This window comes from Brachyistius frenatus, unplaced genomic scaffold (genome assembly GCF_029030835.1).
Source record: "Brachyistius frenatus isolate BFR_SWC_R1_liver_20210118 unplaced genomic scaffold, ASM2903083v1 Contig_73, whole genome shotgun sequence".
Lineage (NCBI taxonomy): Eukaryota > Metazoa > Chordata > Actinopteri > Embiotocidae > Brachyistius > Brachyistius frenatus.
The window spans coordinates 34,507-59,301 of record NW_027210672.1 but is presented as its reverse complement, the minus strand read 5'-3'; the positions used below and the strand labels follow the sequence as shown (position 1 = coordinate 59,301).

General features: G+C 43.1%; 1 protein-coding gene across 1 annotated transcript; it reads left to right on the top strand.

The window, feature by feature from the left end:
- The first annotated feature begins 894 nt into the window (after nt 1–894).
- On the top strand, nt 895–23,076 carry sec24b (SEC24 homolog B, COPII coat complex component). Its single transcript, XM_069707973.1, has 24 exons — nt 895–1,215; nt 1,861–2,673; nt 4,036–4,170; nt 5,489–5,623; nt 9,076–9,159; nt 9,700–9,866; nt 10,405–10,589; nt 10,739–10,841; nt 12,512–12,638; nt 12,796–12,905; nt 13,103–13,215; nt 13,351–13,469; nt 13,689–13,744; nt 14,016–14,222; nt 14,895–15,018; nt 15,824–15,982; nt 16,095–16,268; nt 16,979–17,089; nt 17,511–17,686; nt 18,594–18,731; nt 19,104–19,208; nt 19,607–19,699; nt 20,372–20,475; nt 22,025–23,076. The coding sequence occupies exons 1-24, from the start codon at nt 1,134–1,136 to the stop codon at nt 22,137–22,139; spliced, it is 3,735 nt and encodes a 1,244-aa protein (XP_069564074.1). The 5' UTR covers nt 895–1,133; the 3' UTR covers nt 22,140–23,076.
- Nucleotides 23,077–24,795: the final 1,719 nt, after the last annotated feature.

The following is a 24,795-nucleotide window of genomic DNA, read 5'->3' as shown; positions in this document are numbered from 1 at the left end:
TATACTATATACAATATACAATATACTCTATACTCTATACTATATATATACAAAAATGAATTTTGGGTCACTTTTTGGACGACATGCATGTATGTACAAGTATGACTTTTCTTTGAATATTTTGGATGACTTTTCATGACTTTTTGGAGTATGACCTTTTTCTGAACTTACTTTTTCTGAAGTTACTTCTCACTGTGAGATATCTCCTCTAACACCACTGTGTCATACTATACCATGTCCGAAAAAAAAGAAGTCACTTTTGGACTTTTATTTTGTTTGTTGTTTTGTATTAGTATGACTGCACGTACAAACTTGTGTGGCTTACCCTTAGAGGGATTCGCCTTAGGAGGTCTCGCCCTCTGTGAACCACGTGGCTTAGTAAGGGGACTCGCCCTCAGTAAACCATGAACCTCATGTGTTACCTCGGCGGGTAAACCATGAACCATGTGTGTTTCCTTGGCTGGGCTCAAACCCGTGTCTTCATGAGGTCGTTTCCAGCTCGGAGTCGGCGTCGTAGACCGAATAACCGCTTGAATTGGCAGTGCATTGTAGAAATAAAGATTATTTGTAATATAAATGGATTATGCATATAACAATATAATGACACAGATAATTGTAGAACAAAATACACTTCCTTTCATCCCAAACTGTATTTTTTTTTTTTTGTGTATATAGTGTGTGTATTTATTCATTGGTCTGACTTTTTCTAAAAAAAAAAAGAAAAAAAAAAGAAGCTCTATCTCATTTTATTGTATACGTATTTGTGAACTGTGTTTCTATGCTGCTGTGGGATTAAACAAGTTTCATCCGTCCGTCCGTCCATCTATTATCGCGCCCTTGCGCAGACCGTCCACCAGGGGGAGCGCTCGGACCGCAGGCCGGTGGAGCAGCGCCGCTCTCAGCTCCTCGAACATCCCGACCGGAGCCTTCAGCTCTCGGCCAAGGCTGCCCGGGTCTCCGCCGACCAGCAGCAGCCACCTTTCATCGCCCCCCCCCTTTTTTTTTTTGCAGGTGGAGGGAGGTGGGTGGAGGGAAGGAAGGAAGGAAGGAAGGAGGGAGAAGAAGAAGCTCATGTGTATTTACCGACCGGTGCATCTGCGGGCGTAAAAACCGGGAACCGGGAGGACCGAGCGATGTCCGCGCCCGGTCCCACCGACCGGAGCTGCAGCCGGAGCGCGACGCCGAACGGAGGAGCTGCGCCCCGCTACCAGAACGGTAAGGCGAAGGCCGGAGGGAGCGCGGCTGCTTGTCACTCTCGCGTCAGTCCTGTCGTCTCGCCCTGCTGTCAATCAATCAAAGTCACGTTGAACATCTGTATTTGAACGACGTGATGAACTCGGAGGGTTCGTCGAGCTGCAGCTAGCCGGTTGCTAACGCATGCTAACGCATGCTAACGTCCAGAAGCGTTGTAAAACCCGGTGGAGTTGGCGGGCTAACACGCTAGCTTTCTATGCTAAGCTAAGTGTTAGCTGTGTAACAGATTTGCGCGTCATTGTTTCATAAATGTCTTTTTTTTAATTATTTATTATTTATTTTTATTTTTTTTGGAAGCACTAGATAAACAAAACACTTTAATTTAACGCGCACTGAACGAGTTGTGCTTGTTATTGATGAGCTGTGGATGCTAACAGCTGATGGAGCTCTCTGATAACTGGTCACTGGATTATCTCTCAGCTTTTAGATCCACAGGCTTCATTTAAAACCACTTTAAAAAGGCGGCAGTGGAAGGAGAAATTATTGTCACTAAGTCTTTCCTCCTCCTCCACCTCCTCCTCCACCTCCTCCTCCACCTCTTCCTCCACCTCTTCCTCCACCTCTTCCTCCACCTCTTCCTCCACCTCTTCCTCCACCTCCTTCCAGGTCCGGTGCAGACCTACCCATCCATGTACCCACCCAGCGGCTACTATGGAGCCCCACCTCAACAACAGAGCTACCCCACCATCCCCGGCCACAAAGCCCCCGTCACGAACACCGCCCGCAGTCCAAACTACTACCAGAACAACCAGCAGCACCACCACCACCACCCTCCTCAGCAGCACCACCCTCCTCAGCACCACCACCCTCCTCAGCAGCACCACCCTCCTCAGCAGCACCACCCTCCTCAGCACCATGTAGCACCCTTGCCATACAGTGCTCCTCCATCTCAGCCGTACCTCCCCTCTTCAGCACCTCCACCATCGACTGCCCGGTACAACCAACAGCCGTTGCAGCAGCATCCACCCTACGCCACCCCGGGGTCCTACTACGGACAGCAGTCGTACCACGCTTCCCCTGCGCAGCCCGCTCAACATCAACAACAACAACAACAACAACAACAACAACAACAACAACAACAACAGCAGCAGCAGCACCAGCAGCCCAGTTTGGTTCCCGCGCCACCGAGCGGACCCGGCGCTCCCCTCTACCCGATTGTTTCGTACCCGTCTGCGCCGGGAAGCAGCCAGTATGGCACCCTCAGCTCCTCCCAGAGCACCCCGACGCCCGGAGTCATGGCCACCCAGAGGGGCGCGCCTCTGCATCAGTACGGCGCCGCGCCTCCACCTTCCTCCTCCTCCACCTCCTCCTCGGCGGCGGCGGCGGCGGCAGTGCAGCCCGGGTATGGCGCGGCTCCTCCCGGTCAGATGGCGCCGACGGTCAACGGTCAAGGAAGCACAGGTGTGTGTGTGTGTGTGTGTGTGTGTGTGTGTGTGTGTGTGTGTGTGTGTGTGTGTGTGTGTGTGTGTGTGTGTGTGTGTGTGTGAAACCATCAGCTGCATACACACACACAAACATACCGGTGATCAGATTTAAAAAGTTTGTTTTATTGTCAGTACAAAACTGCCAGTGTGCCGTTGTAAAATACTTTTTTTTTTTTTTCCACGTCCTTCACTGATTTCTACCTGTACTGTTGCTGATACTTGCACTTTTATTTAATTTAAAATTTAAATAAATTCACACATTTTTGTTTTAAAAAGAAAATAAATTGTGACATCAGTTGTATTTCCGAGAAAAGAAATCTGCCGAGCTCGGACATTTAATAGTGACTTTGTTTTACTGTTTTCCAGTCCGTGCTCTAAATTCAGCTCTTTTTTTTCCCCCCCAGAGCATCAGACCTCAACACAGAAGTTAGATTAATAAACAGATAAGCCATGACATTAAAACCACTGACAGGTGAAGCAGAAAGTACAATAAAATAGCCCAGAAATAAATCCTCCCTCCACGAGGATTAAAATGTTCAGTTGTTATTCATTCTACGACTTATTTAAACGGTCCTCGTTGGAGACTGTAATTTGCGTTGTTGTTGAACTGTACCGGATTATTACTAAAGGGGTGTCCTGAATATTTTGTCCCCAGATGCAACTTTGTCCATCAATAAGTGCGGCTTTTTAGCAGAAAAAAAAAAATGCTGCTGCTAATGTTATAACAAAAAAAAAACATGTTTGAGGAGCAGCAGGCCGTGTGTGTTCAACCGCCACCTGTTTGTTTTGTTATGCAAATTATTGTCCTTTACATGCTTCAAGGTCAGATTTTGCATGAAACCTAGAGACAGTAGATTTGTGAAGAAATTATGGAAAAGTTCTGATGCAAATCCTACAAAAAGAAAACTTAAATTTTCCATTTGTGTGGAAGGGCTAGATTTGTCCCACCACTGGATTTAGTGATTAATTTTTTTTTTTTTTTTAGAAATAAACTCTCCCTGAATAAGCAAAAATAAATAAATAAATAACATTTACGGAAAATGTGCAAAGAAAATTGCATAAAAAACCCACTTTGCTATTCCATTATTTTAATGTCAATATGTAACACTTAATATGCAGATCTTGCGCTGTTTTAAACTTACATTAAAGTTAAATTGAAATAATACACTTAAAATCAAGCAACTAAAATGAGTGTGAATTCTGTGTGAATTAGAACAACTTCTTTTCTTTTAGCATTTAAGATATCTGGAGGACTTCAACAGTCCCACGTAGCGCTCAGGTCTTCTGCTTGAGGATATTATATTATATTATATTATATTTTCAGTTCTTTATTTTTTATTTTTTTTACCCCCTGCAGCCCACCAACACTACGACCAGAGCCACCCGGCTCCTCTGAGCTACGACTCCTACAGCGGCGGCGCCGACGGAGACCGACCGCCCTCCAGAACACCTTCCACTTCAGTCCATTCCTCGCCGGGCCGCCACCACCAAGGTAGTTTCAACAATTCCCACAGAAGCCAGGAGGGAAAGATCCCTCTTAAACCCGACAGACGGGTTCATATTGAACCGAGACCCAAAACACTTTTTTTTTTTTGTAGTTGAAAAGTCAACAAGAACACTTTTTCCTGGTGAAGTGAAACATGCATTAGTTTGAGACGGTGTCATTTTATATGTGTCTTGAATTTTGGTTAAAAAAAGGGTCCGAACTTGTCTTGAAGACTTTTTCTTTTTTTAACTTTGTGTTTTAAAGTATTGTGATGGTTAAACATTAGGTCTCTGTTTTCTGTCTTTTCTGGTGCAACTTGTTCAGTGAGTCCAGTCCTGCATACTGTGTGTGTGTGTGTGTGTGTGTGTGTGTGTGTGTGTGTGTGTGTGTGTGTGTGTGTGTGTGTGTGTGTGTGTGTGTCACATGCCCACAGCTGCACTGGAAATGTAGCACATGTTATCTGTTGCAAACACACACACATTAATTGCGACCTGCGGATTTTGACCACTGTTACCTTTTACTGGCAGGTCAGGTCAATCGGACTCTTTCACCAGCAGCATTTGCATTTAAAAGTTATTTGGGTTGAAAAAAACAAACAAACAACAACCAAAACAGTTTGCGTCCAGAAATGAGACATTTCTTCAGTTTTGTGTCATTACATTTCTGCAGTAAAATGTGTCCAAATCAGTTTCACTTCTCGGTAATGTTGGTCTGAGGCGAACCGAAAACATGTTGCGCAACATCAGGAGAAGACGACAAAACAAAAGGACACGCAGAAAATTCACAGCAAATTCACGTTAAATCGAGCGCCGCGATTTTATTGATCTGGGATTGTAACACTGATCGTCATGACCGATTTTAATATGACGTCAGCAATGATGATTTTTACAAAATACTACGTTAATGTTAAAACCTGCCTTAGCAACATGCCTTGTTGTGACTTTCGCTCTCAGAAAATGTTCTCGGTCTATTTCTGTTTTGCTGGAGGTGTTTACGAGCAACGAAAACAAAGATCAACGAGCACTTTTCTCCGCGTGACCTCAAATGTGTCGACGGAAACCGGCGGCTCATCGTCTCTTTTGATCAATTAAACACACACACACACACACACACACACACACACACACACACACACACACACACACACACACACACACACACACACACACACACACACACACACACACACGGTATCTTCTTCCTGATTGCTGCGACCCCCCCGCCCCTCCTCCACCCACCCACAACCCTCCACCCGTTTCCTGACAGTCACTCAAGTTCTTCTTATGTACCCCTCCCCTCCCCTCCCCCCTCCCCCCTCCAACAGGCATGCAGTACGGATATGTTGCTAATAGTGGAGCTAGCTCTGCCTCTGCCGCCACCTCGGGCCCCGCCGCGGCCCCCTCGTCATCCAGCTCTGATGATGATGATGAGGAGGAGGAGGATGAGGATGAGGAAGCAGGTCTGCTTTATAGCTTTTTACCTCCCTAATCCCTTTTGTTTTGTTTTTTGTTGCCACTGTCTCTCATCTCCCCCCATGAACACAACGTAGTTCTCCATAAACTGTGCCATGCCCACGTTACTTTCTGCATTTCTTCAGACTCCTTCTCCCCCCCACCCCACCCCTCACCCCACCCCCTCCATCTGTCACTTCTGCTGCTCCATCTGCAAAAACACCCTCTCCGAATCAGTCCCACCCACTCATCATCTGTGTCGTCTCCTTTTCTAATAGGCTAATCAGATTTCTTTCGTCCGGCCGTCCTCGCAAAGTTCACCCGTTGTGTGCCATACCCCCCCCCCCCCCCCCCCCCCACCCCCTCTCACACTCATTCAGTGTTAATGTTGTAAAGTCTGCGTGCATAAAATATTTTTCCTTCTCTCAGAAAAGGTGACCGGTAAGTAGATCAGAGGTTTTTTTTTTTTTTTTAAGGCTTCTGTTGAGTTTATTTCTGTTATTTCATTTCTTTCATGTCAGGATTGTATTTTAATGCAGATGCAACTTTGTCCATCAATAAGTGAGGCTTCTGGCAGGTTATTCATTATTGGTTGACGAGGAAAAACACGTTTGAGAAGCAGCAGCAGGCCGTATGTTTTCAACCGCTACCGATTTGTGTTTGTCAGGCAAATTATTGGCCTTTACATGCTTCAAGTTCAGATTTACATGAACTTTGAATATACAAGGTTACACAGATTTGTGAGGAAAGTATGGACAATTTCTGATGCAAATTCTAAAAAGCAAACCAGATTGGGGCAGATTTGTCCCACCACTGGATTTAGTGATTAATCATTTTGATTAAAAAGTAGAAATAAACTCCGCCTGAATGAGTAAAAAAAAAAAAAAAATATTTACGGAAAATTTGCCAAAAAATGTATAAAAAACAACAACTTTGATATGCCACTATTTTAATGTCAATATGTAACACTAATATGCAGATCTTGCGCTGTTTTAAAATGAAAGTTCAATTTAAATAATACGAATAGACTTCAAATCAAACAACTAAAATGAGTCTATGAATTCTGTGTGAATTAGAACAACTTCTTTTACGTTTCTTTTAACATTTAAGATATCTTGAGGACTTTTAACGGTCCCACGTAGCGCTTAGGTGCTCTGCTCGATGACGATCCCGGAGGAGCCGTGTCATCAGCCAGAGGTTAACGTGTGTTTAAATATAGCCGTTCCCCGCCGACAGGCGTGTTCGCTGACTTTCCCGTGAGGGAGCATCGTCAGCGCTGCAAGCGGTCATTAGCACATCTGATAATAACACGAGAAGCAGGTTTTAGCTTCATCCCTCGTGATGTCTCCACCTCCCACCCGCCCCCCGGTAATATTAGTTGTTGATTTTCTAGAAGCCGTACCAATCCGTAACGTAATAATTAAAATGATTATTTTATTAGTAATTAATTAAATGATCTTTTGGTCTTAAAAATATTAAAAATTATCCTCACAATCTATTAAATCCAAAACAAAATCCCAAACCCAAAACATATTTCATTTTACCGTCCACAAATAGTCACTTTAAAATAAACACCAACCGGTGCATTAGTTGCGGATTAATCTTCCTCATCAGCTAATTGATTAAAAGTCTTATCTGCAGTTCAATCGACTCACTGGAGTCGACCTACGCTCGTTTCCTTTTCCCTTCGCTGTGTCTTGTTGTGTCTTCTGCTGAGTCAGCATTACCACCGGTGGCAAAAAAACAAAACCGAACGCCATAAGATGTACTCGGTTGTCATGGCGAGGCTGAGTTGTTTACTCAAATACATGTTGCATCACGTACATGCGGACTCCACTCCCCCCCCCCCCATCCACCCGTCCCCATTGTCACACTTACTGTACATAAATCAGAAAGGAGGAACCTGTCAGCTTTAATTATTAGTAATCTGAGGAGGGCTTCAGCTTCGAGGGAAAACAAAGTGAATTTATGGAGGTGTCAGGAGAATCTTGGAGGAGGAAGAGGAGGAGGAGGAAGGCTTAGCTGTCCTGGCGTCCTCCTCTTCCCGAGCTCATAATCCAGGAGTCTGCTGGTCCGATTTAGTCGGAGATAATTGGATCCCGTTCTGACCAATGAGCTCTCCGCCTGTCACGCCTCACTTGGCTTGTTGTTGATCTTTTTTTAGGTTGTTTTTTAGTTGTTTTTTTTATGGCCCACTTGGATTAATGGGTTCATTTAAATATTCTGCCCATGTAATCCTTTTGGAAAGCCTATTCATTATTTGACATGCAAGGACACAAAAAAACCAACCCAAAAAGCATGTCATTTCCAAGACTTATGGCTTGTTTTTGTGTCTTGTTGAGATTTATTTTTGGACATTTGTTACTTTCATTTCATTTGATACTGAGGCAAAGAAAAAGTGAACTAGTCGGCAAAACATGCAACAAAAGGTTGCAGCTGAACTGCTGTTACATTAAATATATCAATGTATCATAGGACTCGTTGAATATTTGATAAAACTGTACTAATTAAAAAAACAAAACAAGTACCACTTGATCCAAGGTGTTGTTTGTTGTCTTCAAGAAACTCGTGCAAATCCAGTTACCTTATTTAAACTGAACATGACCAGGAAGACTGAGTTTTTTTTACAACAAACTAGGCCTCATGTCCGTCTCACTGGACCGAGCTGCCTTCCCGTTCATGAAACGGTTAAAAACCAGCTGTACCTTGACCTTGAGCAAATTATGTATAAATGGAGTCAAATATTAACCACGGGGGGACTTGAAATACCTTCTGAGGATGATTCTTCTATTCGTTAACTCTGCTGAATCTTGAATATTTCCTCCACTATATGTTGTAAATAAAACCGTTAAGTTTCCTTCTAAAGTCGACAAATTATTCAGAAAAAACTTGAATGAAAGTAAATTAGAGACTGAAGAACGGAGGAGCCGTGATCTTAAACCTCCACAGGTAAGAGTTCGAGATGATTATAATGACTTCCTGTCACATCGTCTTTGCTTTTCTCATATTTCCATCCTCCATATTTCCTGTCCTCGGGGCCCTGAATCTCCCCCACAAAGCAAAGTATGTGCGTTCGCTCGTCCTTTTCTTGGTTTTCTTTGCAGCATTCATGGCTCCGCCTCCTCCCCTGCTCCCTCTGAGGCCCGAGGGAGTCCCGGCACGGCACACTTTTCACGGCCAAACAAAAAGAGCTACTTTTGGTTCTCTTTCATGTTGTTGTTGTTGTTGTTGTTTTTTACCTTAACCCTCCTTCCTTCCTTATTAACTTCATCTACAGCTGCTGTCCTTCATCCTCTTTTATTCTCTTATTTTACTGTTCTACATTTCTTGAACTGTTTTTGTCCTCTTTCTTCTTCTCTTCCCATTGGTCATCTCTTTGCCTCTCAAGCAATCTTCAGCTTTTAACTTCAGATATTTGAATCCTGTTTGTTTTTTATTTCCTTTTTTTTTTTTCTCTCAGGCGGTGACACGTCCTCTTCCACCACCGGCAGTGCTTCTCCGGTGCCCAACAGCTATGATTCCCTCGAAGGAGGCAGCTATCCAGGTATAATCTTCATCACTGACAAAAAAACACCAACTAAATCTGCACTATAACACCTTAATAAACTGTTATAATGTTCTTTGTGGTAACAGTTAAAAAAGAAGAAGAAGAAAAAAAAAATGCATCGTAGACTTTATAAAATAGTCATGCAGCTTTCACAAAAAAAAACAACAACATGAATGTCCAGTTCAGACTGCAATGAAAGATATTGTGCAGTCTGAAACCGGCATGACGGAAATAAAAGCTGGAAAATCAAAACTTTAAAAAACATCACCGACTTATTTCTACTTTAAAAAGAAACATTCGAAGCAGTTTTAAGAATAAAAAATACGTGCATTTTGCTACTTTTAATTATACACATGATCAGCAAGTATCAAATATATATTTTATGCATTGATGGGGTGATGTGAAATTGTAAATTGCCGGAACGCACTGTGATCTTTTCATTTTTCATAATCATATTAAAACCTGTGAAAACCTTTTCCCCCGAGTCTTAACCTCCATCACATGACTCTCTAATGCTGAACAATGTGTTGTGCCCAGATTCCATGCCACCTTCCAACGATATGACCAACCAGGCTCCGCCCTACGGTAGCTACGGTTACCCCCCCAGCATGCAGCCGGCCTACCGGCAGGGGCCGCCCGCCCTCGCCGACGCCTCCCCCTCCCACGACCCGTACGGCCAGGCGAGCTACCAGCAGTACTCACAGGTGAGGAACGTCATGTTTTTAAATTCTAGTGGTGGATTTTATTGTGAAAAACCAACCTGGATTCAACATTTAATCACTGCTACCGATAGAAAATGAATTTTTAATTATTTTTTTAAGATGACGAGACCAAACTTTGAGAATATTTATAATATCTTTTACATGTTTTTCTACTTTCTCATATTTTGTAGACATACTGATTAATCGACAGAATAATCAGCAGATAACTGATTTGGTCGACTCTAATAGATTTATACTTTCCATGTGTAAAATCTCACTCTTACACACCAGGTGTTTTTGTTTTCCTGGAGTTTGTTGGTGTGTTTTTTATTTGTTTCAGTGATTTTTTTTTTTTATTATTATTATTTTTTTTTTATAAAGCTGATACACAAACGTAAAAAAACAAAAACAAGCCTTAACTGTTTTGTTTTAATCGTGAATTTGAGCTGCTGTTTAAATCTTCCGTCCTCATCCAGACGTTTTTCTCTCCTCTCCTCGAACTCACTTGTTTTCTTTTTCCGACCCCTCCCTTCTCCTTCAGCCGTTCCCCAACCTCTCCCAGCTGTCCGCGGCCCTCGGGGGTCTCAGCGGGGTGCCGGAGCTGGAGGTGGAGGCCCTGATGCCGATCAACCTGCTGCACGAGAGGAACCTGCTGCCCCCCAGACCTCTGGAGGCCCCCGAACCCAACCTCAGCCCCGACCTGAAGAAGGTCAACTGCAGCCCACAGTAAGTCAAGCGGTTATAACGCAGAATCTTATGAACTTTAAATTAGGAAATGAACGTATACAAATATAGAAACGTACAGTTATAAACGGGACGTAAAAGCCTTCGCGTGTCGTCTCATCGTCTCTCCGTCCTCGTGTTCTTCCCGTCAGGACGTTCAGGTGCACCCTGAGCAGCATCCCCCAGACGCAGGCTTTACTCAACAAGGCCCGACTCCCTCTGGGCCTCCTCCTCCACCCTTTCAGAGATCTACAGGTACGAAACTCACCTCAGTAAAACACGCAGACACAGAACTTTGTTTTTTCTAAGATGGATGTTTTCGTCTTGGAGATAAATTAGCTACAAATATTCAGATTTCTTTTTTTTTTTTTTTTTTTTTTGGACTAAACCGAAGCCGTTACTACTTTGTGACTAAATGAAGACTCTTTAACTTTGACCGTTACTTTGCCCTTAAAATGAACGGTTTTGTTAAGAAATCTTTGTATTTATCACTTCGAAAAAACATTTCTTACACTATAGTTTGTTATAAAAACTCAGGATACTAAATACTAGTTACATAAATCATGTGCATTGTAGATTTGCTGTCAAAGAAGTTTCTTCATCCTTAGTCTTTTTTTTTTTTTAATTTAATATTTTCATTTTATTTTTTTTAACCTTGTTGCACTTTGATTTATTATTTAAAATTCAAAATATGCAGTGAAGAACAGGGGTTGCTTTTTTTTTCTGCAAAAGAGGAACCAGTTTACAGATCTTTAGAGTATTTTACAGCAGACAGTTTTGCGATATAATTCGTCTTTATGAAAAGAAATTGGTGATTTTGACGCCATTTCCCAAACTGAACCCCGAGAGAAAGGAAACGATATTATTTAAAATGTCCCGGTGTTAACACCACTGAGGCAGTTACAGGTCTTTTGTGGACAGTTGGCAGCTGTTGTTACGGCAGCAGGAGGATGATGAGGTGAAAGATAAATACGCGTATTTATAGAAGTGTCAGGTGACGCGGTGTCGGTAGGGACGACCTGACGGACAGCAGGGATGCACTGATACCTCGTGGATGGCAGAGCAGGAAGTGAACACCAATACTTTGAATGCAGCTCAATGGCTCGGAAAAAAATGATGAAATGCTCCGGTGCGTTGCAAGGGGACGGGAAAAAAAAAAAAAAGACATAGAGAAACACATCGGTTCATATTAATGTAGTAAAACAGCTGCGCAATCACGTGTTCAGACTCTTCAGCAGCTGTCGGGCTGCACTGCTTTCATACGAGATAACTGTTAACGCAGCTTTCACAGTCCACCATGTGCCGGTTTTCACACCACACAGCTCCTGCAGTTGTGATCATTTCTGTTTTGTAGTGTGAAACGAGACGTTCGTTCTCCTCCGTGGTTCGAGCGGTGAGTGCGGTACTTTCTGGGTGCTTCCTAAAAGTCTGAACATTTTTTTATTTTTCTTGGATCAGCCTGGTATCACGTGTCAGATTATCCTCAGTAAATGGGACTTATGACGAACAAAAACAAACCAGGAGGAACATTTATTTATTTGGTAGAACTGTACAATAACGGAGACAGAATATCCCGGGAACGAACGAGTCGGTGCCGTCGTGACTGATTGGTGGAAGACGTGGGGGGAAAAAAGTCAAAACATGTCTCAGGTGACTCTGCAGAAGTTCTCAGTTATACAAAAGAGGACAAAGGAAGGCAAAGATTCCTTCAATCCTCCGGGAAAGAGAAAACAAAGCCCTCTTCAGTCGTCTGCTGAGTCACAAGTAGAGGAATGTTTCCACGCAAACAAAAAAAGTCACGGGATGAAAAGTTGAAAAGAAACTTGAAATGTAAAATGTTATGCTCACAAGATGCATTTTGTATTTTGTAGTTTTCTTTACTCTATCATTTTCGAACCTTTCTTTTCCCCTCCTCCTCCCTGCAGCAGTTACCGGTGATCACATCCAACACCATCGTGCGCTGCCGCTCCTGTCGCACCTACATCAACCCGTTCGTCACTTTCCTGGAACAGCGCCGGTGGAAGTGCAACCTCTGCTACCGGGTCAACGACGGTAAGAGTCCAGTCACATGCTCTTTTTGTGCCCTTTTTGAGTGTCGGTTGCTGTTTTGTGTTTGTAATTACTTGAATTCTTCCATCATCTTTTTGTTCCACGTAGTCTTGCAAGATGTCAAACCTTATTTCATTTTTTTTCTCCTGCCTTGTTTCAGTACCAGATGAGTTCATGTATAATCCAGTCACGAGGTCGTACGGTGAACCACACAAGAGGCCAGAGGTCCAAAACGCCACCGTGGAGTTCATCGCCTCCTCCGACTACATGGTAAAAATGTCCACGTGCAGTGTGGTTGTTTGTCCACCAGAGGGCAAGCTTGCATTGTAGGAAAAAAAAAATCACCCTATTAACCTTAAATTTGAAGAGGCTGCATGCATGAGAGTTGCCACTTAATGTAAATAATTCTGACATTCAGTCAGCTGATTTTTATCCTCTTCATCACGTCTCGTGCTCGCGTCCTTCAGTTGCGACCTCCTCAGCCGGCGGCCTACCTGTTTGTGCTCGACGTGTCTCACAACGCCGTGGAAGGAGGATACCTGAAGTACTTCTGTGAATCTCTTCTCGACAACCTGGAGAAGTAAGACGTCGATTATCGTAAAAGCCTTTAAAAGTAGCTGCTCCGTGAGGGAGAGCAGATGGTTTGCGAACACAATCCCAGCTCTTCGGTTGCTGACGGGATTGCGTTTTTTTGTTTGTTTTGTTGCTTGTTCAGGTTGCCGGGGGATACGCGCACCAGGGTGGGCTTCGTCACCTTCGACAGCACCATCCACTTTTACAACCTCCAGGAGGGACTGTCCCAGCCGCAGATGCTGGTGGTGTCGGACATCGACGGTAAGTTCGCTCCGTCAGCAAATCGGTGGAAGACGTATTGATCTGATAAGACCTTCAATTCACATTTAAAACTTTCAGAAATATAAAATGTCTTGAGACGTTATTTAGATTTCCCTTAGAAAACTGAATGCACTTTCTATGCGGTTTTATTTATGGATTAATAAACTGTGTTAATATTATGTTTTTGTTTTGTTATAATGTCTCTTTCTTTTTTTGCAGATGTCTTCATACCATCCCACGACAGTCTGATAGTGAATCTAAAGGAGAGCGCCGAGGTAGACTTCTCTTTTCTGTGTCCTCTCTCCTCTTCTTCATCTTCACGCCCCTCGTCTCCTCTGCCTCTCTTTCTGTCTCGTTCTTTACTCGTTTCGTACGACGTGCGATTAAAATGCTTGGTTACCGTTCAGAGTAGATTTAACTCGCTAAAAAGGAAGCAAATATGAAAAAAAAAAAAAAAAAAAGTTCATCCAAAATGTCTGGTAACAACAAGTCCTTGATGGTTTTTGTTTGTTTGTTTCCCGTCATTACTCCCTCCCTCCCTCCCAGCTGGTGAAGGACCTGCTGACGTCGCTGCCGGCCATGTTCAGCCAGACCAGGGAGACCCACAGCGCCCTCGGTCCCACCTTACAGGCCGCCTTCAAGCTGATGTCTCCCACCGGCGGGCGCGTCACCGTGTTCCAGACTCAGCTGCCGACGCTCGGCGCCGGCAAGCTGCAGTCCAGAGAGGACCCCAACCAGCGCTCGAGCCCCAAGGTTGAGGATGTTTCTGTTAATCTCTTTGTTTTTTGCACATTTTGTCTTTTACCATTTTACTAAAATAGAAAATGGACTTCTGCTGTAAGAGTGATTTATTAAGCATAACCCCCCCCCCCCCCCAAAAAAAAAAAAAAAAGCATGACAAATGAAATAAGACCACAGAGCTATGACTATGTGGATTTATTCCTTACTGTCCTCGGTAGTGTCATATTTATATTCCCACTACGGACCTCTTTTATTACCAGCTGCAACATCACAACCGTATCTCTACAACCGTTTCAACTGAAGTTTCCCTTTTTTTTGTGTGTGTCTTCCCGTTCCTGGAGATTTTTTATCGACGCTCATCATCTCATTTTCCTCTTTGAAATAAACTGTCATGAAGTCACAGAAAAAGGGATTTCCAGAAGTCACAAATTCATCCCAACGAAGAACAGATGTGCTTCGTGCTCAGAGAATGTCACTTTCTGCTGGTTTTATATGCTTTTTGAGGAAGATTTAGAGGCTGAACAAAAACAAAAAACGTTGCACTCTTGTCAGCCAAACAATTTGCAGTCTGTTCATGTCATACTTTAATCCCCCCCCCCCAAAAAAAACCCCCAACCCCAGTAATTTCTTCAATATTGTGACCATCATATGGATCTATTGGTAATAACTCTGTATGTTTTCCAGGGAGTTCAGCACCTCGGCCCCGCCACAGACTTCTATAAGAAGCTGGCTCTGGACTGCTCGGGGCAGCAGATCGGAGTGGATCTTTTCCTGCTCAGCTCCCAGTACGCCGACCTCGCCTCGCTGGGTGAGATACACCGACATTTCCACCTCACGGACTCTTTCATGACGAGCTACGTCAAAAACGAGGAAGAAACGATCGCTGTGGGGTTTGAATAGGTGGCCGTGTAACGTTTGTAGCTTCCACCTGTCCACAGATTGATTACTTTAGATCCTAAAATGCAAACCAGAAGTGCAGAATTATACTGAAAAAAAAAAAAAGATTTTTATGGGCAAATCGGAGGTCTTTGCTCCACAACTATACTCAGATTCTTCATCTTCTGGTTCCTGATCGTTGTTGTGGCAGCGTAACATTTAGTCCTGAAAGATTTGATCAAGACTCAGGTCTATTTTCAGGACTTATTTTTACACCTGTTTGCCTCTAGGAAATGTTCACCAACAGCTCACAGCTGTTTAAAAACAGATTTGGTCTCTCCTCCACCTGAATCTGATCTGAATCATAAACTACATCAATTCTGGAGACTTAAGAAACCTTCACAGTCTTTTTCTACACAGATTTTAAATTCGTCATCTGTATCTTGTTTGACTCCTTTAAGCTCTGTTTTGATCTCTACCAGCCTCTGACGTTAATATCTAGCCGTTTAGCTAATCAACTCTTATTTCCTCTTATATCCCTGTTCAGATTATATATATATTTTAATTCATGTACGTTGCAGTGTTTGATGGTTAGTATGTTTTTTCTTTGATCTCATACGTTCAGTCGTCCCAACATTAACACACTTTAAAGACGACAGCGTTTAATACTCTTTAATCATTTGATTGAGTTGTAAATAAATGACCGTCCCTCTCCTCTTCCTCCGGCTCTTCATCAGCGTGCATGTCCAAGTATTCGGCGGGCAGCATCTTCTACTACCCCTCCTTCCATTACATCCACAACCCGACCCAGCTGGAGAAGTTCCAGAGGGATCTGGAGCGCTACCTCAGCAGAAAGATCGGCTTCGAGGCGGTCATGAGAATACGATGCACTAAAGGTGACCGGGTCGGCCGTCGCTCCCGCCACATGTCGAGATATTTAATGCGTCGTGTGCTCTTTTGGAGCTTCTCTTACTTTGACTCCGCCTCCTCCACTTGCTCGCCCCTCAGGTTTATCCATCCACACGTTCCACGGTAACTTCTTCGTGCGCTCCACCGACCTGCTGTCTCTGGCCAACGTGAACCCCGACTCTGCCTTCGCCGTTCAGATGTCCATCGATGACTCCCTGGCCGACTCGTCTCTGGCCTGTTTCCAGGCCGCTCTGCTCTACACGTCGAGTAAAGGTAGACACACACACACACACACACACACACACACACACACACACACACACACACACACACACACACACACAAAAGATCCTCATCAGTCCTTTGTGGATGACGATTCTGTATTTTAACATTCACAATAATATTGGTATGATTTTTTTGTGATAATGGGGCAGTATTCGGTCTTGTCGATGTGATGTGGTGTTTTGCGGCGCAGCGGTGTGTCTTATGTTTCGTGCACAACTTGCACACAGCAGCAGCAGGATGTCGGCGTTAGTTCGTTAGAGGAGCAATGATTTCAATTGTGATCAGATATCCAACAAACCACAGTAACGTGTACATTTTTTACAGAATATTTGAAGGTAAACTTTATGACATCCATATAAGTCTATAACACTTATTATAAATGATCGAATATTTATTCCATATTTTAACTGTCTTTTATTTTATTTGATGTGTTGTTTGTGTTTAATTTGATCTGTTGTTTTGCATTTTATTTCATTTTTAAATGACATTTTAACACGTTTTTTTTATGATCTTTAATATCTGTTGTTGTGTGTGCGTGCAGCACAGCAATAGTATTGCTTGAATTATAAGCTGCTAAACGTATAAAGTTTATTATTATATTTTGTCACATCATCAAGCATATTATTGCCAAAATACGAAAGCATAGTGAGAAGAAATGTTCTTTTTTTAATTACTGTTCACGCGTCTCTCCCTTGTAGGGAAGCGGCGTATCCGGGTCCACACGATGTGTCTACCGGTGGTCAACCAGCTGAGCGACGTGTACGCCGGAGCTGACGTCCAAGCCATCACCTGTCTGTTAGCCAACATGGGTGAGTCCTTAACTATTTTGTAGCTTGTAAAACAAAGTGAATCACAATTTAGAAGCAGCGCTTGTTTTTTTTTTTGTTTGTGTGTTTTTTTTCAATGTGTCATAGTTATTTCAAGTATTGGATTGAATTTATCGGATTGTGCCAATAAAAACTTGGTCTGACATCCCTAATAAACAATTATATTTGAAATATGATTCTGGGCACTGAAATAAAATAAGCTTTTATTTTATGAAAACACTCCTTCAGTGTTTCGCTTGTTTTTACACAAATCGTACACAACTTAGACTTCCTGTTGACTATTTTTGCAAACTTGTCTTTTACTGTTTTTACTATTTTATTATAATCAACTCAACCTCAAATTTCTGTTCAGAGGAACGGAAGGAAGCAAAAATCCTCTTTAATTCATGTCTGTATCTTCCAGCCATCGACCGGTCGGTAACCTCCAGCCTGTCGGATGCCCGGGACGCCCTGGTGAACGCGGTGGTGGACTTGGCGAGCGCCTACAAGAGCAACGTGTCGAACCTGCAGCAGTCCGGGCTCGTCGTCCCGGCCGCCATGCGCCTCTTCCCGCTCTACATCCTCGCTCTGCTCAAACAGGTGCGGCGCAGAAAAAGACACACAAACACGCACACACACACACACACACACACACACACACACACACACACACACGCTTAAAACTCCCAAAAGAAAAAAAACAAAACACAATGAAACAGTCTGAATATCTGCAAAGGTGTGAGTTTGTGTACAAACACGTAATAAATCACTTTTAACAGGCTTCCTTAGGGATTTTTTTTTTCCGATGCAGTTTGAGAGTCTAGAACATTTTACACATCTTGAAAACAACCTTTACCTGAACTACGAAATGTCTTCTACACACACACACACACACACACACTTACCCACTGTTAAATCCAGAGTTCACAGTCACAGACTCTGAATGACTGTATTCATCCACCCAAGACGTGTGCATTCATACACGCAGGGTGTGATCGCATTCAAACACCCACACACCTATTTTTTTTTTATTTGATTTCTCTGAGTCAAACGGTCTGCAGCCGTTTACACCCTCGACCATTCATGAGTGTTAATGCGGCAAAGAACACAGAATAAAGAAGTACTTAGTAAATGACATCATCTGTGGCAGATTATTCCTGCTGATTTAAAAGGTTGAAATGTTTCTGAAACTTTATGTTCAGTTTATTAACACGTTTTTTTTTAAAGTGTGTACAGTGATTTTTTTTTTTTTTTTTTTGAGACTGTAAAGCAGCAAAAGACTTAAAGTTAAAGTCCTCTACGCTCTCTACACATTCTCCATTTCAGTTCTGGTAGTTATGAGTTTGCTTTATAATGAACCCTCCGGTTCTGTGACAGATCTCGAAAAAAAACTTCATTTCCCCATATTTTTTATTTTTTTAATCTCATTGGGACTTCCTGGTAAAATAAAGGTAAAAAAAATAAATGAATAAATGGCAGAAACAAAAGATTTGCCTTTCGTTCACAGAAAGCTCTGCGGACCGGCACCAGCACGCGGCTGGACGAGCGCGTCTTCGCCATGTGTGAGTTCAAGACGCAGCCGCTGCAGCAGCTGATGCGGATGGTTCATCCGGACCTGTACAGGCTGGACAACATGTCCGACCAGGTAGGACGCTGAACAAACACATTATGACACACTTACAAGTGAACAACTACACAGAATTTAATACCTTGAGAAGAAATCTGAGGCGCTCCAGAGGGTGATTAAAACCTGCCCTGACGCGTTGGCGTGAGTTTTAACTGTGACTGAATGGCAGTGAGTGATTAAAGGCTTTTTGATTCATTTAATTTGCTTGAGTAATTCAGATTTCAACTCAAAACCAGTTTGATCTCCAAACTGAAGAACAATTCACAACCCGAGCTGCACTCCACGCTGACGGAATTTAATACGTATTTGTTATTTATTTAATAAATGATGAAATATTTATTCATTTCAAATGTTAGTTTGTTAATCTGACCGGTCCCGTGTGACCTGCAGGGGGCGCTGCATCTGAACGACACGGTGGTTCCTCAGCCTCCTCTGCTCCACCTGTCCGCCGAGACGCTGATCAGGGACGGAGCGTACCTCATGGACTGCGGCACCGTAAGATTTCAAGATGCTCCTCAAAATATGATTTTATATTTCTTACTTCTTCTGCCGCTCCTTTCAAGTAAATTAAAGACAAGTTGTTTCGGTCCAAAAGAACAACAAGTGATAACTCCGGTATTGGTTCACCTTTTGTGTTTGGAAGATATGATTTCATTTAATTGGCATTTTTCCACCCCGACAAATAAAACACACAAAAAAACCTGAATAATTGCAGTTTTCTGAGAAGATGCTCGATATCTTTGCAAAGTATCTGTCAGAAATGGAAGATATTTGATGTTTTATGCTGTGATGCTGCTGAAGCTTAGTCATGACTCAGCAATTTTTTTTTTTTTTTATTTTTTTACTGAGCTGTTAACTTCAACGATCGTTGTGCTCTCCGCTCACCTTTCCAGGTGTTTTATCTGTGGATCGGTAAAAGCTGCAACGGCATGTTCATCCGGGACGTTCTGGGTTGCCCCGACTACGCGTCGATCCCCCCCAACATGGTGAGCACAACAAACAAACGAACACGAGGCGATTGTTCGTCTTTAGAAAAAAAAAAAGAAGCACATTCATATTCAGTCCACATCCATCATATCAGGAAAAATACAGAGAATAAGTGTGATTTAGGGGAAATGGATATCTGTACTGACAGTCCACGTTACCGCCCAGCTGCTGGGTGAATGATGCAACGCAACCTTGCACACGTTTCCCTGAAAAATGACTTGCAGTTGTTCTGCACAATGAAGGAAGGAACTCTGTATTTCTATTATTCTCTCTAAAAAAAACAAAACAAAACAAACATCTGATGCAGCAAAAACAGATTTGCTGGTTGAAGCGTTTGTGCAGCCACCTAGAACGTTCTGTCGTTACCGCACGCCGTGGGCGTCACGGCAACACCCAGAGCAAAAACAGCGAGTGTCAGCGCTCGTTTGTGCTGTTTATTTTTTATTTTTTTTCTAGCGACGAGGTCGCCGAGTCCCACAGTTACCTAGAAAACCCTCCCAGTCCCAAAAAAAAACCTCCCACAGGCATGTTTTTTTGTTTTTTCTGGCGGCCGCAGCGTGCAGCCGCGATGAATCTGCATTGTTCTGAAAACACGACAGTGAAAACAGCATGTGTGATGTTTTGGTTTCTCTCTCTCTTTCTCTTTCTCTTTCTCTTTCCACGAATCCCAGAGTCACATTCCTGAGCTGGAGACTCGGCTGTCCGAGAGGCTGCGAGCGCTCCTCGACTGGCTGCAGGACAACCGGGCGTTCTGCTCCTCCGTACACGTCGTCAAGTGAGCGCCGCCGCACATCTGGACTCGCGTCGGACTTTTAGCTCGTGTTGTTTTCGAACGTGGGCGTCATCGTCTCGCATTCGGATGTTGTTGTGCCACAAAGTCGGACGGGGAACGTATAAGAGCGCAGTTTTTCTGTGACCTCGGCGAGTTTCACTTCATTTATCGTCATGCGGCACTTCCTGGGAAAAATACAAAATAAGGAGTTCATCTCATTGAAGTACAATTAAGAGCCGGAGAAGATTTCAAAAAGTGTTTTTTTTAGAGCACTAGATATATTTATTAGACTCCTCTTGATGCCGTGATATCGTTATGGAATCAGTAAAGTTTTAATATCGTAATCTAAACGAGCACGAAACACTGATGAGACGAACTTTAGTTTTTGCGGGTGTTTTGGTCTTAAAGCAGAGTTTAAGTTTTGAACTGATGGTGGCGCTAGAGGGGGGAAAAAAAAGTTTTGTTTTTTTTTACAGGTCAACCGATGAAAGAACACAAGTTTCCATCTGATCATAAACTGCGGTGGACAAAACTATTTTGTCTGAGACACCTTTCCCGCCTAAAAAACTTTAAATTACCTCATAAAAATCCTTAAAAATAACATCCACGGCTTCTCCCTCATTGAAGATGTCAAGAATCTACGAATATTCAAATATATTTCATTCGTAAAGTTTTAACCTTTGGACACGCGATGAATTTCATTTCTTAGTATTTGGACGCTTCAAGTTTTCCCACATCATCGTTTTGCGCAAGTTGAAAACTGGACCAACATCGTTTGTGATTTTCTGAATCAAGCTCGTAGCCCCGCCCCTTTAAGTCCCTTTGGGGTTTTTTTTATGACCAGAGAAACTTTGCATTTTTAGCATATAAATGTAAAAAAAAAAAAAAACAGCCTTCAAGTGTCAACAAACTTTTTTTTCTTTTTTTTTTTGCACAATAAAGTTTAAAAGTTCAACCGTAGAAAGAAAAACCCGTTTTTGAAGTGGAAAACAGTAATTATCTGTTTCACCTGTGAAGCCTCTGGTTCAGAGTTTACATCCGTCCTGAAGGGGAAACGTGTTCTCATGTGACGTCTCTCCGGGAGAAAGAAAGAAAAAAAAACAACAACAACAAAAAAGCTGCTCTCGCCGGCTCTGAACACTGAACAGGGTGTGGACGGTTTCATGTTAAAGAAACCCGGCCCGAGGTTGACAGAAACTATTTCCAACGTAAACAGCCAATCAAGCAGTGAGGTCACTGATTGACAGCGGCGGTATGAACGCATTGTTTCCGTATCCTCTCTCTCGTGTTAGATTTGACATGTTCAAGTTGCTGTAATTTAAAAGAGGAGCTAAAAAACAAAACAAAGCAGCGGTCGGGTCTCCATTCGACCCCCAAACAGGTTTTTCCAGCTGTAATCATTCACTCCAATGAGCTTCCAGTCGAAGTGAAGTCGGTTATTGTGGCACAAAGACAGAAAATACAGGAAGGTTGTTGTGTATGTTTAAAAAAAAACAACTCTTTAACTCTCTTCTTTGTTGTTGTTTTTTTTGTTTGTTTGTTTCTCCTGCAGAGACGATCCTTCGGCGAACGCCACGTTGTTCCAGCACCTGGTGGAGGACCGGTCCGAGTCGGCGTCGTCCTACCACGAGTTCCTGCAGCACGTTCAACAGCAAATGTCCAAGTAGGCTCCCCATCACACAGAGAGAGAGAAAGAGAAAGAAAACCTCGGGCCGCTTAAGAATCCTGAAAACCAGAGCGAGAGAGGAAAAACAACAACAACAACAACAAAAAAGGACTTTGGCCTCGTAGAGTGAGAAACTAGCGGGTTAGCCCGTCGCTGCCGTCGGACCGGTTCCAGCGAGGTGGGTTCCCTCCCCTTCTTTAAAAAAACAAAACAAAAACAAAAAAACAAAAATCGGAGCTCGACGATTCAGTCGTGATCGGACCGAGGGGGAGGAGGGAAGTAGTTGTAGAAAAGAATAAAGATTTTACATAAATAAATAAGTGAATGAATGAAGGAACGGCGGCTTGATCGCCGCCTCTTAACCACTCGAATCCATCGCTCGAAGGGGGAAAGAAAGTCGAGCCAAGAAGACGCCACCTCAACACGTTTTAGTTCGGTTTTGTTTTCGTGAGCCTAACATGTAGCTAGTGCTGTTCATTATTATTATTATTATTATTTTTATTTTTTATTATTTTTTTTTTTTTACATCATAATTTATTCCCTTCGGTTTAATTTGAAGACTTATATTTTTGAATACACTGGAGAAAAGGAAAAACAAGAAATCGGCATGTGCTTTGAAGACGCCGCTCGTCCGTAACCGGGGAAACGCGACTCAACGTCGTTTTTTTGTTGGTTTTTTTTGGGGCGGGGGGGGGGGGGTTTGGAAAAAACCTCCGTCTTCTCTGCTCCGCCGTGTCAACTCCCGATATTTGTCGAGAATCAGACCCCCCCCCCCCCTCCTCCTCCCCCTCCCGTCGGCAAATCTTCTCATCGTTTTTATTTTTCCAGGCGCTAAACTGAAGTTGCTCTCCACTTTGTAACTACTGAAAAGAATCTTTTATGTGCGATAATTTATGAACCAGCTTATTAAATAAAAACAAAAACACAAAAAAATAAAACTTGCTGATGTGATGTTGATTAATATGTGATGTTATCGTTATGTATATAGGCTACCTCACCTCCTGTTAGGTCTAACCCCCCTGCCCCCCCCCCCCCCGGGCCTTTTACACCCCAATTTTTTTGGTGACTTTTATAGCAGAAAAATCTCATAAAACAAAACAAAAAAAATGGTTTGTCTAAACGTACAGCAGCATCAGAAAAGGAAATGATCAAACTCATCGTCCGGTTGTTTTCAGCCTCGTTCCGACCTTCAGACGACCCCCCCCCCCCCCCCCCCGGTGTGAGAGTTAAGTTTGTTTTCTGTTTAGGAAGGAGCTGCGAAAAAAATGCTCTGAAGGTAATCGACTGCAGTAAACACACAAACACGACTTGTTCTCCCAACGTATCTGGATCCCACATGTTCTCACTGCTGCTGTTCTCACGGGGAAAACAAATCTCAAATATTTCCTCTGTAGTCGGGCTTTCGGTTGCCAGCCGGCCGGGCGGGCGGCCGAAAACAACACGAAGCCATTCCAGTAGTTTGTATCAGTCACTTCAAAGCAGCAGCGGCCGTCGTTTACGGACTTTGTTGGCGAATGTAAAACTGTTCCGACGCCAGATGTTCATTGTTGTGCGGCATGAAAAAGTCAAACTCTTGAGGGTTTTTTTTTTCATGAGCCTCTGGCTTCTTTTTTTTTTTTTTCACCCAACGAGTGAAGCGAGTGCCGCTCTGGCTCGGCTATATTTAAAGCTCCAGTTTTGACTGGTCCGGCCCGTCACACACCCACCTCCAACTGTCAGCCCCCCTTACCCCCCCCCCCTCCTCCTCCTCCTCCTCCTCCTCCTCCTCCTCGCACCGCTCCGGTCCAGCTTCTTACTACAGAGCCTCTTTTGATATATTCGAGACCATGAAGTCACAATTTCCCCACACAGCTACAGGTCACATTCACGAGAGCAGCAACAGAATTGATGTTATTTTAATACATTCAGTGTAGATATTTTGTATGTTTAACGCTCATTAACTTAAAGTAGGATGGAAGTTTTTGACCTCACGTTGATGCCATTGGACATTTTTCAACGGTTGTGTGACGTCATAGTTGGTCGTGTCAGCGTTATTAAAGAACACCGTATCTGCTCATCGCCCTTAATATCACAGTTTAAGCCCCCAGGAAGCTTATATTATATAAATATTACATTTATGTTTATGACTGGCGTTCAGAGAGCTGTCTGTCGTTATTATTGTTGAGTTAGAGACTCCGATAATCTCAGCTGACCGGCTTGAGGTTTTGATCAGGTCCGAGTCATCGTTTTGCTGGCTCCTGATTGGTGGATGGAAGCACATGATGTCATCTTTTTCCACCTGCTTTACGAGACTGAAACGGTTCATTGGGATACCTCACACTCAAAGAGACGTTACCTGTTCATAACTCGAGAGTCTGCAGAGATTCCATGGCATCATTTTTTTTTAACTTTTTTTTGCACAGGTTTTTTTCTCTTGTGTTGATTTAGATTCTTTTTGTCTTTGATCTCTTTCTGATCTGCTGGATCAGCTCAACTTGTAAAAAAAAAAAAGAAAAAAGAAACTCTTTCGTGTTCCTTTTGTCCGACCAGTCGTCCAAAATCAAAAGTTAATCCATCTGCAGTGTTACGAAACGGAGAAAAGCAACGAATGTTTTGGCATTATTCCTTTCATTTCTCATGAAAACTGCTACGCTGCATTTCTCTGTTGACTGTTATTA

Bases quoted from the DNA above. Each gene is read 5' to 3' on its own strand.
- sec24b (XM_069707973.1), top strand. From the start codon at position 1,134: ATGTCCGCGCCCGGTCCCACCGACCGGAGCTGCAGCCGGAGCGCGACG. The intron at 12,906-13,102 runs GTAAAAATGTCC...CGCGTCCTTCAG, and splicing joins TCGCCTCCTCCGACTACATG to TTGCGACCTCCTCAGCCGGC. The intron at 18,732-19,103 runs GTAGGACGCTGA...TGTGACCTGCAG, and splicing joins TGGACAACATGTCCGACCAG to GGGGCGCTGCATCTGAACGA.